The 14,522-nt window shown below is 40.4% G+C and overlaps 1 protein-coding gene across 1 annotated transcript in view; it reads right to left on the bottom strand.

The window, feature by feature from the left end:
• Positions 1–14,522, bottom strand: part of RSPO3 (R-spondin 3) — an 83,863-nt gene that overhangs the window by 35,701 nt on the left and 33,640 nt on the right. The window contains exons 2-4 of the mRNA XM_006778454.2: positions 13,578–13,769; positions 11,865–12,011; positions 6,912–7,109 (exon numbers count right to left, since the gene is read on the bottom strand). Coding sequence (XP_006778517.1) covers positions 6,912–7,109; positions 11,865–12,011; positions 13,578–13,769 — 537 coding nt within the window. The remainder of the gene's footprint in view (positions 1–6,911; positions 7,110–11,864; positions 12,012–13,577; positions 13,770–14,522) is intronic.

The following is a 14,522-nucleotide window of genomic DNA, read 5'->3' as shown; positions in this document are numbered from 1 at the left end:
ACAGGGGGGGGGGGGGGAGCCGCTCCTGCCGCCTCAGCAGCGCTAAGGATGTCCAACTGCAGTTTAGACCTGCTCCCCGCTGGCAAGTGGACATCCCCCGAGGGCTGTCGGGCTGCCAGAGGGATGTCTGATTGCCATCTTAGGCCCAATCCCCCGGGGAGCAGGCCTAAGTCAGCAAGTGGTCATCCCCTGACGGGTCCCAGACTGTGAGAGGGCACAGGCCAGGCTGAGGGACCACCCCACCCCGAGTGTACAAATTTTTGTGCACCGGGCCTCTAGTTAATTATAAAGAGATAACTGATGGTGGAATTTTTTTAAAATGGTATAGTACCTAGGATTGCAAGGCATGAAGCAAAAATTTTCTTATTTTTAGCTGAGATTTTCTTTAAGATTGACACACTAGAGAACATACAAAAGGATTTCAAAGTAGCCTTTAGGAGGAGGTACATATGTTTATATTAGGGCACATCTCTGAGAGCAAAAGGTGTTATTTACTGCAAGAGACTACCTTTCTTGGAGGTTTTAACATAGCTGAACATTTTCATGTGACACTGAAATATTTTGAATTAAAATAACATTAATTTTTTTAATAAAATTGGTTTATTATTTTTATAGTAACTTGTGGGGGCGGGGGCGGGATTTCTCTGCTGTTCTACCATCTCGTCCTTGTTACCAAAGCTTCAGAACATGTGCAGGTTTTTGTTGGTGGCAACAGGCCCTCCCCAGAATCTGAACAAACCCCTTGGGGTAGGAACTGACTAGAACCCAAGGAGGGATATCAAAGACAGATTATTGAGTTTCTCCTCCTTGCCACCAGCAGCTAATTTTTGTTGTGTAGGGGCTGTCCTGTGCATGTAGGGTATTTAGCAGCATCCCAGACTTTACCATTACATGCTGATAGCATTCCCTTCCTCCAGGTTGTGATCATCAGAAATGTCCCCTCGGGAGCAAAATCATGCAGGTTGAGAATCACAGTCTCCAATGCCATTATCGTCTCAGCTCTGCGCTTTTCCACATGTTCTCTGACGTATAGCAAAGAGCTAGTCCACCGATTGGGTGTAGGGAGGAGTAGACAGGGCCCACCCTCCAGTGCTTAAACAGGACGAGCCACCGGCCAGCTGGTCTTCCTCCATGGAGCACAGGTGGGGAGAGGACATCACGCTCATACTCTAAGCCAATTGGCATCCTGCAATTTTGAGCTAACCAATCCATTGATTGGGATTTTGAAAACTGTTCAGTAAATATTGGCTAAATATATTGTTTTGAGTTTGAAAAAAATATTTAATATAAATACTTCTTGTAGAAAACGCAACCATTCACCACTGGAATCATTGTTATAAAGCTTTTAGGAAGTAAACTAACAAACTGAGGAGGATACCCAGGAACCAAGTAGACTCACTTTTTATTTGCTTGATTTTTTTAAAACTGTTTTTGCTGAAATTTTGAATATACTGATCATGATAAACACGATGCATATATAATAGTGGTATTTGAAATAGTAATAGCGATTTATAAGTTAACATATAACACGTTTCTTTTGTGTAAAACCTATTAATTAGATTTTTCTACATTACCTTTAATTTGGGAAAGGCACATAAGGCAACCTGCAATATGTTCAAATAATGAAATAATCCCCACACTGTTTCTTCCCTGGACATGTCTCTGGATATTTTATTTATTTTTGTTTTAATGGATTCCTGTTCTCTCTCTCGGGTGGGAAGGATGGTGTCTCTTTTTGACACCAAGAAAGTAGAGGCAACCCTATTTCTTCTGTGACTTACTCTTCTCCTCCATTTCTATCATGCATTGCATGCAATGAATTAGTATGCTCTCCATGCAATTAGGCAAGGAACAAAATTTCTTTCATTCTTTTCTAATTGCCTGAAAACCCCATATCTATAGGAATTTTTTTCAGTCAGATAAAGGATGTGCAAATTAATAAAGATGTTTAGTCTTCCTATGCCCACCCCTACATACACACAAAAATTATCCTTTTGCCGCAAATACAGGCACACGTTTATTGCATTGTCCTGTTTCACTTCCCTTTATCTATCTAAGACGGTTACACCAAGTAAATCAAAGGAGTCAATAAGTATAAGTTGACAACTATTGAAAGTGCATTTTCTCCTTGTTTATTTCTATCTCTATATATAAAAGCCCAGCAACCAGAACGGCGAAACAACCAGAACAACTGGAATGACTGGTGGCTATGGTGCACACTGCGGCAGCCAACCAGCCTGATCTGGGCCCCAAACACGCGCCCCGTCCCTGGCCAACCCAGCCCCCGATCAGCCTCTAACAACCAGATTGGGAGCGGGGCCAGCTGACCAACAGCCCATAGGCCCTCTCCCCCACTGGCCCGGCCCAATGGTTCCCCATTGGAGCAGGCCAGCCGGACCCCACCTATGCACAAATTCATGCACTGGGTCTCTAGTTTTAATATATTGTTTTAATGCCTATATGATAGTCTATATGTGTTAGACTTTATAATCTCTTAAAATATGTTGTATATCTTTGACATTTTAGATATATAATTTAATTGAGATAGCTCAAACTAGAAAATATTGCAATGGTTATAACTTATTAAAGCTGGTAATTGATGGAAAAGTTAAAGGTAGCATGTCAGTAAAGGAAAATAATCTTAAAGGGTACAAACAAAAAAGTACATCAGATAAAAATTCAGATTTGGGGCTAGAGATATTACATTTTCCTTCATAGATTAATTTACTATGACCATTCTAAGGACAAGAAAAATATTAGTAAAGAAAAATGTGTATGTGTGTATTATTCACAAACAATTTTTCAAATATATATGTATATGCATCTCACAACTAGAATAATCCATCCTGTTACTGAAACCTAGTTCCTTCTACTCAATCTCTTTGTGTGTATTTTGAAAAGTCATTTCTGGATCTTATCATTCTTCCCTGGAGACCTTGCCTTTGGCAATCACGGCCCAACAGAAAAATCCTGAACACATGCTCCACACCTTTTCCAAAAATGGCTTATCTACCTCTGTCTATTGTTAACCTCTTAGGTGGGGATGATAGATGCAAGTTTAAATTCAAGATTTTCAGGCCAAATTTATTTTAAAGAGTCTTATCTTTTAGCTTACTCCCCAGAAATGTTCCAGTCATGAATTGAAAAGATCTTCTTTTATGAATCTATAAGCATTTAAGAGTGGTAGAAGAAATCATGTCTTTATCACTTTATTGTGTTTATTATCTACACTAATAAAAGACAAAGATGCTAATTGACCGTACCTTCGCTATGTCCACCAGCCAATCAGAAGGTATGCAAATTAACCTAACAAAGATGGCTGTTAAATTTCATACTGTATTTGGAGCAGGACAGCACAATCTGCCCCCCCGCCTGCCACCATCTGGGACTCCTGTGTGCGACCCGGGGTGGCGGGGTGGGGCGGCGCCATAGGCCACTTGCCTCACCGCCATCTGAGCCTGCCATCTGCAACCTAGCACGGGATCCGAGCCTGCCATCTGTGACCCATGGAGGCAGGGCAGGCACCGCAGGATTGGGCCTGCCATCTGCCACCCGGGGAGTGGGCCCAAGCCAGCAGGTGGTTATCTCCTGAGGTCCCAGACTGTAAGAGGGCACAGGTCGGGCTGAGGGACACTCCCCACTCCGGCCAGTGCACAAATTTTTGTGCACTGGGCCTCTAGTATATATACATATAATCTCAGAGCCTAAGTGAGAGTACTCTGGGTAATATTATTTTGATGTGGTATAGTGGTCTACCTAGAGTTCATAAATATTTTTCTATTTGGTTTCTCCATGTTCAATAGGATATTTGATAAGTTACCATTAAAACAATATAAGATAAATGTTAGATCAGAGAAGTAATGAATTAAGAAATAACTTGTTTCCTTTCTATCTTAAACTTTTAGGCTACTTGAGAAAAATATTTGACAGACATAAAAAGATGTATGAAGATTAATAAAATTGGAACTGAATCTGGTATTTAATCCCAAATGCTATCCATATTTCCTACTTGGTTGTTTGTATATTATGAAATTTGAAAAGTAATAAACACATACATTTTTATGGTTGTATAAAGCTCCTCTATAATATGAAATGTTACCATATCCTATCAAAGGGAAGAAAAAAAGACCAGAAAAGAAACTTTTAAGCCAAGCCTATAGCTCAGGTTACCATTTTTAAACTTCTTGTGACATTATTTGTCTTATCCATTCTTAGTTTTAAAGACTGACATTTTTAATGTTAATGTTTTAAGTCAACTGCCAGAAAAATATATTAGAAGACCACATTCTCAAGTAAAGAAATAAAATGCAATTAGTACCATAATTTACTTTTTCTATTAGATAAGATTTTTTTCACTTATATTTGAAATGACAAGTATACTAAATACTTATTAGCAGTGTAGAATCTTTGTGGAAAGCCTAGTATGAGTGAAGACCACCTGTAAGTCATTAAATTTCAAGAAAATTTAGTAAACATAAGTAAATGTACGGCTATGCGAGCTTAACAACAAGTAGAGTGATGAAATATTTGATTTCCAAATTCAACTTTTAAAATCTAAGATGTTTTAAATTAATTGGTAACTAATGCCAGAAAGACCTTTTTCACTAGCCAACTTTCATTCCTTAAACCTAATTTTAATCAAAACCTAATTTTAATCTTACAAATTTGCAAAAGCTTGAAGATCCCTTTAAAATAATTCATGTCTTCAATAATTTTATCATATTAACTACTTGATTACTAATGACAACAATAGCTTTATACATTCTGATGACTGCTGGTGCATTTGGGATAGTGAAAGACATTGCAAAGTACAGGTGACCCAAGTTCTGCCTTAGATGAGCAATATTCAGGTTTGCTCAGTGCCCTTCTCTGTGTTCCCATTGGACTTGTTCACACACATATAATCTTCCCTAATATAGGATATTGTGATTATCTGTTTAAACATCTTAACCCTCCATAGGATTTTGAGTGAACCTTCAGGATAGAAATTTTACCCTATTCAGTTGTAAATCTTCAGGGCTTAAAATTGTGTATGGCCATAAAATAAAAATTCAATAAAATGATCTTGAATAAATGAATGAATGAAAAAAGCAAAGGAAGTTCAATTACAGAGGCAGCTAAACTATTTTTAATTGACAGTTAATTGAGGGATGATTTAATGACTTACCAGATAACTACCAATCTATATATATAAAAGCCCAAGCGACCATTAGGACTGAACAACCAAACAACTGGTCTACTGATCACTAGGACGCACACTGATTACCAGGGGGCAGACGCTCAATGCAGGAGCTGCGTCCTGGTGGTCAGTGAGCTCCCACAATGGTAGTGCTGCTCAGCTGACAGACCTGTCCCTGCGGCCCACCGGCCCGGCAGCAGCTACTCCCTCCCTCAGTAGTCCTGCAGGTCCAATCTCCCGAGAACGGGCCAGGCACCGACAGACTGGTGCCACTGGCAAGATCCGACAGCATCCTTGGCCTCCAACACCATGGCTACTTTCCCTTTCTAGACGCTCCACAAGGAAGAAAGATATAAAAACAGCCTGACAACCGGCACAAATGTCAACGGGAGGGATCTGGGTCCCAGGTTGGCAAAGGCATCCCACTGCCCACCTGGAGGTTGGATTGGGTCCTAGCTCCTCTCCATCCCCCTGCAGATGGTGCCAGATGCAGGGCTCATGGCTGGCGAGTGCAAGCCTCTCCTAATCAGGACTGACTGGGCATGAGCCTGTGGCAGGCACAGGGGGGCCAGGATGAGCGGGAGCGGCAGTCAGGAGTGGCAGATGGCCACTGCCAGTTTCGGCCCAATCCCCCAGGCCATGCTGAGGGACCCCACCCATGAATGAATTTGTACATCGGGCCTCTAGTAGTTATATAAAGCTATGTAACATACTGGTAGACACTGGTGCTGAAGACATTAGTGAGGAAGATGAAAAAAATTAAACTTTAAAAGCCAATATGTATTTAATCACCTTAAAACATCATATGAAATGGTATATTTCTCCTTGGTAAGACTTCAGAACAAACTCTGACACAGAGTTATTGAACACCGATCATTAAGATTCTGTAATCTGTTATATAAAGTTAGCGGACTCTGAATAAAATCTGGAAAACAACATGTCATTAATGTTGGTGTTATATTTATAAAATATGGCTTGGTTCTTTACCTCAAATGTAAAGTCAATATTAAAAACATATATACATTTAGCCCGGTTGGGGTGGCTCAGTGGTTGAGCGTCAGCCCATGAACCAGGAGGTCAGGGTTCCATTCCCGGTCAAGGAACATGCCCGGGTTTCAGGCTCAATCCCCAACAGGAGGCAGCCGATCGATGTTTCTCTGTCATAGATGTTTCTAGCTATCTCTCTCCCTCCCTCTCTCTAAAATCAATAAAAAAATATTTTTAAAAAACATATATTTAAATATTTTAAAAATCCTAAGTAACCTTTAAACTATGTTAGCTAGAAATGCTTACATCCTAACTGTACTTCTTTGGTTTGTAGGCAACGAACAAAGGAATATGTTTATTTTCTGTTGTCTCTTCACCATGATCTTATACCGCATGGTATTATACCTTGTGGTTATGAGGCTCCCCCAAATTTTCTAGGCAGCAGGCAGGTGGAGTAGAAGAAAGAGAATCTACGCCTCCTCCTAAATAGGCCTAAATTCCCGTGATGCAGCCTCCTTCATCAGGACTCAGTGAGCACACCTCTATAGCAGTTTAAAGTTCTGCTATCAGGTCCATGTAAAAAAAAAATTACACATCTATATTCTGTAATTGACAGCCCACACATTCTTTGGTTAGTACACATCTTAGGGCTTTAGAGATGTATGGTAATACTAAATGTGTCCTAAGAAATAAAGTGAAATTTCCATCAAATTATGAAGATGCAAACAAGCATTTCTTTTAGTACCTCGTTCTCCCTTCTGACACTTCTTTCTTTGCACTGTACACTTTCTCGTCTCACTGGTCGGGGGACACAGGTTACCCTTCGCTGACGGATGCTGTGTGATTTCTCGGACCCGGGTTTCAGTCCCTCTTTTGAAGCCACATGTTTTTCCCTTCTTGGTGCATGGACTCCAAGCACTCCACTCACTGGCCTCACAGTGCACTGCAACAGAACAGCGGAAACAGCGTTAGCTGGCGCGCAAATATTCCCACGATTGTTAAATAAACAAAAAGGTTTGCTGCCATCAATACTTGCCCAAACTCTGAGCAGAAATCCTGCACAACAGAGTTGGGCAAGATGACAAAGATAGCACAAAGATCAAGGGGGAGGCAGGAATAGACTGTTTTCAGTTTTTTTAGTACACATATTACCAGGTAAACTCATTCTTGCATTAGGTTTTCTGTTCACTTTAGATCTGATTAACCAGCAACTAATACAATTACTCACAATTAGCCAGTGTTTTACAAGTTCTGAGCACTGGGCAATTATTGATTGATCCTGATCATAACTTGATAGAATAGTCATCATTATGCATTTGAGGATTCTCAAACTGTAGCGAATAACAGAATCCCCAGGAGGGCTAACACAGAATTCTGGGCCCCACCCCGTATTTCTGATTCAGCTGTCTGCGATGGGATGAGAATTCGCATATCTAACAACGCATGCAATACTGATTTGCAAGTACTGAGAACACCCTTTGAGAACTTCTGTGCTACATACAGAACGGTAAAGCAAAAAATGAATCTGGGTCCTCAGCCTACAATCCACTACCTGTTCTACTCCATTGCTCTTGAGTATTTAAATATTATTATTTATTAATGGTCTAGAGCAGGGGTCCTCAAACTATGGCCTGCGGGCCACATGTGGCCCACTGAAAACATTTATCCGGCCCGCCGGGTGTTTTTGCTGCCACTGCCTGTTGCTGAATTTGTTCATAGTTTTTTTTTTTTAAACTACAGTCCGGCCCTCCAACGGTCTGAGGGACAGTGAACTGGCCCCCTGTTTAAAAAGTTTGAGGACCCCTGGTCTAGAGGCCCAGTGCACGAATTCGTGCACAGGTGGGGTTCAGCCGGCCTGGCCTGAATCGGCAGATTGGGGCCAGGCTTGTCAGGAGGAGGAGATAGCAGAAGGTTGGCTGGCCAGTCCCACCCCTGATTGGTGTGGGGGGGCTGATTAGGGTAGAGTTAGTGGGGGAGGGCCCGCGGCAGATCAGGGGGCGGGGCCAGCCAGGGGGAGGGGCCACGGGAGGTTGGCCTCTGGCCCCGCCCCCTGACCTGACTTTTTATATATATATAGATATGGTTCAGGCATGGAAACATCTATTCTAAGTGAATTCTGGGTCAATTTCAGCTGATAGACTGCTTTTAAAATTAACTTGAGTGATTCCTAAGATCAACTGATGTACTTTCTCTAAAGCTTTTTTTTTTTTTATAGAGGTTTCCTTTTTCTTTATGTATTAATCTCTTCCTTTCAATCATGCCTTTTCAAGGTCAGACTTTTGCATTTCTAATGAAAATAAATATCTGCAAGGTGCTATTCTTATATTTATGTCTATGAAACTTCCTAACTTCCAACAATGGTAACAGCTTGCAACAGTAACTCTTTCAGATGATATGACTCCCTTTCCACAAAAACAAGTTTCCAAAAAATTTTCTTACTGCCTTCCGATTTAAAGAATCCTTACTTTAAGACAGATGCTATATTTCATACATTCTCAGGAAAAAGAACCTAAATGTTTTAGAAATTTAAATCCATTTGCCATACATTTTCCACATGCTTTTTTTGGTCACTTTAAGATATCGGAATGTAACACAGAGTTAAATGGAAATGACTAGCAAATTTAAGTTTCTATGAACTCAAGTGAACTTTATTGCACCACTTTCAAAATAGTCTTCATGCTCAGTTATACCATTATTAGAGCAACCAAGTCACTTAATGATACCATAACTCTTGCCAGTTAAGGAAATATCTTCTACCCCCATATTAATCACTAAAAAGCAGTGGATCTTGAACACAACAAATAAAAAGACCTCCAAGAAAGCACATGGAAAAATAAAAATCTAAGTTTATGAGCTATCACTCTGTCTACCATTCATTTAATACCAGAACTAAGAGGACGAACTGAGAAAAAAATGATATGATGTGCAAGTGAACAGAACTTCGGTGCTTTGTCACAGTGGCAAAGGTGGTCTAGGCAAATGTATACCCAGACTTCTGAAAAACGTTTTAAAATTACAGCAGAGCTAGCTGTGAGTCCTCCGTCAGGTGATGAATGATTCTAACAATGAAATTCTACTAATGATATCGCTCTCATTCTTGTTGGCTAACTATGTGGTTCCACAGAGAACATAGCAAGGGTATGTTCTTGCTACTCACTCTGGGGAGCTGAATGTCTTCCCCCTTCCTCTGCTTGAACAACTTTCCATGAACAACTTTCCAAGAGAAGCAATAAGGATGACAGAGTGGAATGACAGTTCAGAAAGGAAGCAAATATCTGGAGTCCAAAGTAGAAGAAGTACATTCCCTGTAAATTTGGGGTCAGTGGATATTTGTGCTTAATTGGACCTGCCAACCATGGTAACGGGTATGTTGGTAAGTCTTTTGCCCCAGCTCTATATCAGGGTGGTGTTTTCTGTTTATGACCTTTCCTGTCAATTGAAAATCTGGGAAAGAAACAAGTCATATGGTGTAGATTTTAGCAAAGAGAGAAAACATTCTTTAACCTGTTGGGTGAACACTAGGGAGCTAGAGTCAAGGTGATCATTACAGCACCGACAATAACTCACTTGTGTCCTTGGGATCATCATTTCAGCTCTCCGAGGCCTAGTTTTCATATTTGTTAAAGGAATAGGCTGTAATGGTTCTTTGTGATAATCAAGCAGGTCATCATTTTTCATGAAATTCTCCGGGAGGCCATGGGCCTGGCCTGCATAGTGCTGGTAGGCTAGACACCACGTGATGGGAGACATCCCATAGGGAGCAAGCAACAAGAGCCAGCCCTGAACCAAAGCTGCTGATTTGCGCTGCTAGTGTGTCCCAAGTCGTGTGTACCTGTTCCGCGGGCCAGATTCATGAAATGCCTTTTAGGCTGCTCACCCATATTCTAAATGATGTAATTTCGTTAATTTTATTGTATTAAAAATAGTCTTATCTTAATGGTAATATAAATGGCCAGTCAGCCTTAAAGGCTAATCCAATAGCTCCAGGCGTTAAATGCTCTCTCTGATAAGAAAGCATTGATCTATTTAAAATAAATAGCCTTTCAAGGACTGAATGCTATACTTTCAGCAACTAAGAAAATCCAAACAGGTGCCCCTTTCCCTGGGTGGAGAAATACCACAAACTCTTTGCTGCTGATCCTGTTTGAATATTCTACAGAATTGTTTCCTATCTTTTTTCACAGTTTGGAATTTATTACCTCTAATCATCAACCCTTGGTATCTACAAATAGATAAAACACCTTATTTCTAAGGTGGTGTGTGTGTGTGTGTGTGTGTGTGTGTGTGCGCGCGCGCGCGCATGCACACACGTATGTGTTTTATTGACTAGAGGGGGAAAAAGGCAAACCAAAACGAGCCATGAACTGTTTCAGGACTGTTGTTTTCCAGATGCTTCTGAAGTTATCTTAACAATATCATCCATCTATTTCACTCTGCCAAAAATTGTGCTTAGACAGAAGTGTTCCGAGTGGACCTGAAATGGTTAAACCCCACGTTAGGGTTATTACCCCAGCGCTTTAGATTCTAATGGATCGGACTGTGGGGACCCGGGGGGAGTCCTGCAGACGACTATCTTGTACTGAATCAGGAGGACATTTGTGTGCATGTGCCAACATCAGCGCAGCCAGCGCAGCATCAAAGGTTCCTGCAGCTCTTGCCCAGGGGACTTGGAGATTTAGTACACTGTTTTCCCATTTGGTGTAGCATCTGCTCCCCAAGTGTTCATCAGACTTGTAGCTGTAGTAGCTGCACAGCATTTAAAAGAAGGAAAATATAGCCTGACAGTGATCTGTTATTTAGACAAACAACTTGTCTGAGGGACCTAGTGCTCGCCGGCCTCGGGGCGGGGGGTGCCCCCCCCCCCCCCCCCCCCCCCGAGGAAACTCGGCCTGCAATTAATCAGACCCGGGGACTGTCTCCTCTGTCAGTTTGAGTAAGTCCAAAAATCTCCCCTCGTTTCTGAATACCTGCGTAGCAGGACATTTCGGCAAGGCAGTGTGAAAGGAAAGGGTAAGAATTTTAACTGCATCAGCTCCAGTTCTCTAGGTGTTTGATCTACCCACTGAGCACGTCTTTCTCCCCCTGGAGAGTAACTTCGGTCACTGACTGAGATTAGACCTAGGTGTTTGCCACGTTTTTGCCCGAAGGTGGGAATTTAGTTCAAGGCCAATATATACACTGAGTGGCCAGATTATTATGACCGGCCAGATTATTATGACCACCCCATCAGTACTTTATTGACACTGCCAAAAATACTGAATATTGAAAACTTCCTAAGCAAATACTCTCAAGGTTTTATATTATTATTATTTGCATAACTAATTCACTTCATTGTACTGATGGGTGGTCATAATAACCTGGCCACTCAATGTGTGTGTGTGTGTGTGTGTGTGTGTGTATGTGTGTCTCACTATAAGTAAAACTTCATTAAAGAATGATACAAAGTAATGATAAGAATAGTTGGAACAGTTATTAACAGTCCCTAAGATATAATGGAGCTCCCACAGGATGTTAAATTGTACTCTAATATAGCTGGGAAAAGCTAAGGAAACACCATTAAGATGGAAAGATGGAGAGAGCCTTATAGAGACAGTCCCTCAGGTTCTTGTGAAATAGGACGACGAGAAGCATGTCCATGGAGACTGAATTATCATCTAAGATGTTTCTCATCTTTCGAAATCATAGAGTTCCTCCTCACCAATACTGACGCACTCCATGGTGTGGTTGTTGGCTTCCAACCCTTCTGGGCAATTGCCAAGGCACTTCCCAAGGTGTAAGTAAAACCCACTTTTACACTTTGTGCAGAAATTTTTGTTGAAACAAGTATCACAGTCAGCTTTGCACTCTGAAAGAGAAAGAAAAAGAGGAAGAATTTTTTTATTATCTTGACTTAACTAGTGTTGGTCCAGTTCTGTATGCTTACAACATAGGCACATGGGACTTTTATGTCAAACAAACATTTAGGGCTCAAAATTATTTTGCCAAACTAAATTAAGGACTCCCCCACAGTCATTTCGTTGATGTACATCAGTCACTGGTTTTAGAATCGTTGTACTGATTGCCTTAGAAAAAAGTTTTTGGCCGTAAGTCCACGGCCAAGAATGTTTATTAGAGCAAATATCTATTTATAATAAATAATAGTGAAATGTTTCATCAGAACTGTAATAAACATACTAGGATATTGCCTTTGTGCTGTTCTTGAAGTCCATTCATCCAAACAAGTACCTGATTGCCCAATATGTGCCAATCACTCCTAGGTATTTACTGACAGCAGTGCACAAAAATGAGGCAAGGCCCAGACTTCACAAAGTTACATTCAAGGAGAAGAGACACAATAAAAAAATAACAACAGTTGCCTCTTCTATGGTGATACTACAAGTCGGACACTGCTACCAGAATTTTGCAATATTAAGTTATTTAAACCTTATAATACCTAATGGGGTGGCCCCTATTATGATTCCCATTTTACAGATAAGAAAACTGAGACACACAAGGTTGTGTAACTAGCCTAGGACCACAGAGCAGATTTGTTTGTAAAACCAGGCAGTCTGGTTCCAGAGTAATAAATGCTCTGGGAAAAATTAACAACAAAAGTAGGAAAAAGATATGAAAAATTACTGATAAAAGGAAGAGGTTGATTATTTTGATATGATGGTCATGAAATGCCTGAGAAAGTGACACATTAGTAGAATCTTGGGTATAAAGCGAGAACCAGTCAAACAAGGTGTGGGCGAAAAAGCTTTGCAAACTGCCAGCACAGTTGAGTGTAGAACAGTAATTGCAAAAGCTTTGAGGTGGGAAGATCCTATAAGAAGGCCAGTGAGGTTAGTGAAAGTGTTTGAGAGGTAGTCGAAGATGACGTTGGTGAGGTAGGCAGGGCTACATGTGGTGCAGGATAGAGGAGTGATATTCCCTAATTTACATTTTAAACCATTACTTGGTCTACAGTGTGGAGAGTAGGTTTTTCAGATGCAGATGAGAGGTGATGTGATATTTCCAACATTTATTGCCAACTGATAAATGTTTTAGTATCTATACTGGAATTCTTCCTGAAGTGAAAAATAGCTGAATTGATTCTTTAAGTCATTAAATATTTAGATTTTGTAAATATAATGGGAACTCAAATGGCATTGATGCTTGCGCTGTTTTTCCATAGGTTCAATGATTTATACCTTAGGAATGAAACAATGAAAAAGAGAAAAAAAACAACAACACAAAACTTGAGAGTTTTTTATAAGTGGTGAAAACTGTCCTGCCCTGAGGGTGAAGTCCAAGTAGGATTTAGCCTAATTAATCAGGTAAAATATTATCATTCACTTAACACTGAATATCACAATTATTCTAGAGGCCATTTCATATCTGGAAAGTCCCCATGGATGAGATAAAAACATAATTTTGTGTAGGCACTTACTTGTACACTTATTTATATCTGGATATCGAGTTCCATAATATCCACTTGGACATGAAGAGAGACACACTCCAATCTGCTTCATGCCAATTCTTTCCAGAACAAAAAATAGTCTGGGCTTACATGACAAACATCCATTGTAATCTGAACACGTTGCACAGCCTCCTTGGCAGCCTTGACTGACGTTAGGATGCACTGGAGGACAAATGTAGAAAGACAAAAACCAAGGTTAAATTGTAAATACAGAAGCTCAATGACATTCTCTGGGTACATTTTCTTTCATTAGCTTTCAACTTGGTGGTAAGGGGTGAATGAGTTGGGATTTTTTTCCCCCCTCTCTTTTTTCTGTTCTACTATTTCCTTTTAATACATACATTGTTCCTGATTTAAAAGTTGTTAAAATTTGAGCATTTGAAATAGAAGGCTATATTGCCTCATAGTTGTATATGAAAATATCCAATTGAACCACCACCCTGGCCAATTGGAGATGGTAATTTTGTGCACATTCATTGAAATCAATACACATTAGTTTTGCTTTTCATTTCTGTGGTGGATGATAAGCACGTCTCTAATTTCTTCAAGCAAGGATGACAACATGGACTGGGGCTTAACTTGAGCAAGGACACTGTGATCTAGGGTATCTTTTTTCAACTCTGGTTTGTCTGGGTACACAATTTGACTCTTTGATCCAATGCCAATTGATTCTAAAACTATGTAGCTATTTGGGCGCCCTACCTCCCAATGCTTTCCCAAAATACTTCCTCTCACATGAATTTAATGTTTATCAGTTCACATTGATAAAAAGGTGAAATTATGATGTTTAGCTTACCAGTATTTCCACGTGAATCACATATGAGTACTTGCCATAATTTATGTTCAACGTTTTATCCATTGGGAGAGAAGTCTTATAGTTTTTGCACCCTCACCTGTCATTTACTCAAGGGACTT

The sequence above is a fragment of the Myotis davidii genome, unplaced genomic scaffold (genome assembly GCF_000327345.1).
Source record: "Myotis davidii unplaced genomic scaffold, ASM32734v1 scaffold147, whole genome shotgun sequence".
NCBI classification, from domain to species: domain Eukaryota; kingdom Metazoa; phylum Chordata; class Mammalia; order Chiroptera; family Vespertilionidae; genus Myotis; species Myotis davidii.
This window is presented reverse-complemented; position numbering and strand designations above follow the sequence as displayed.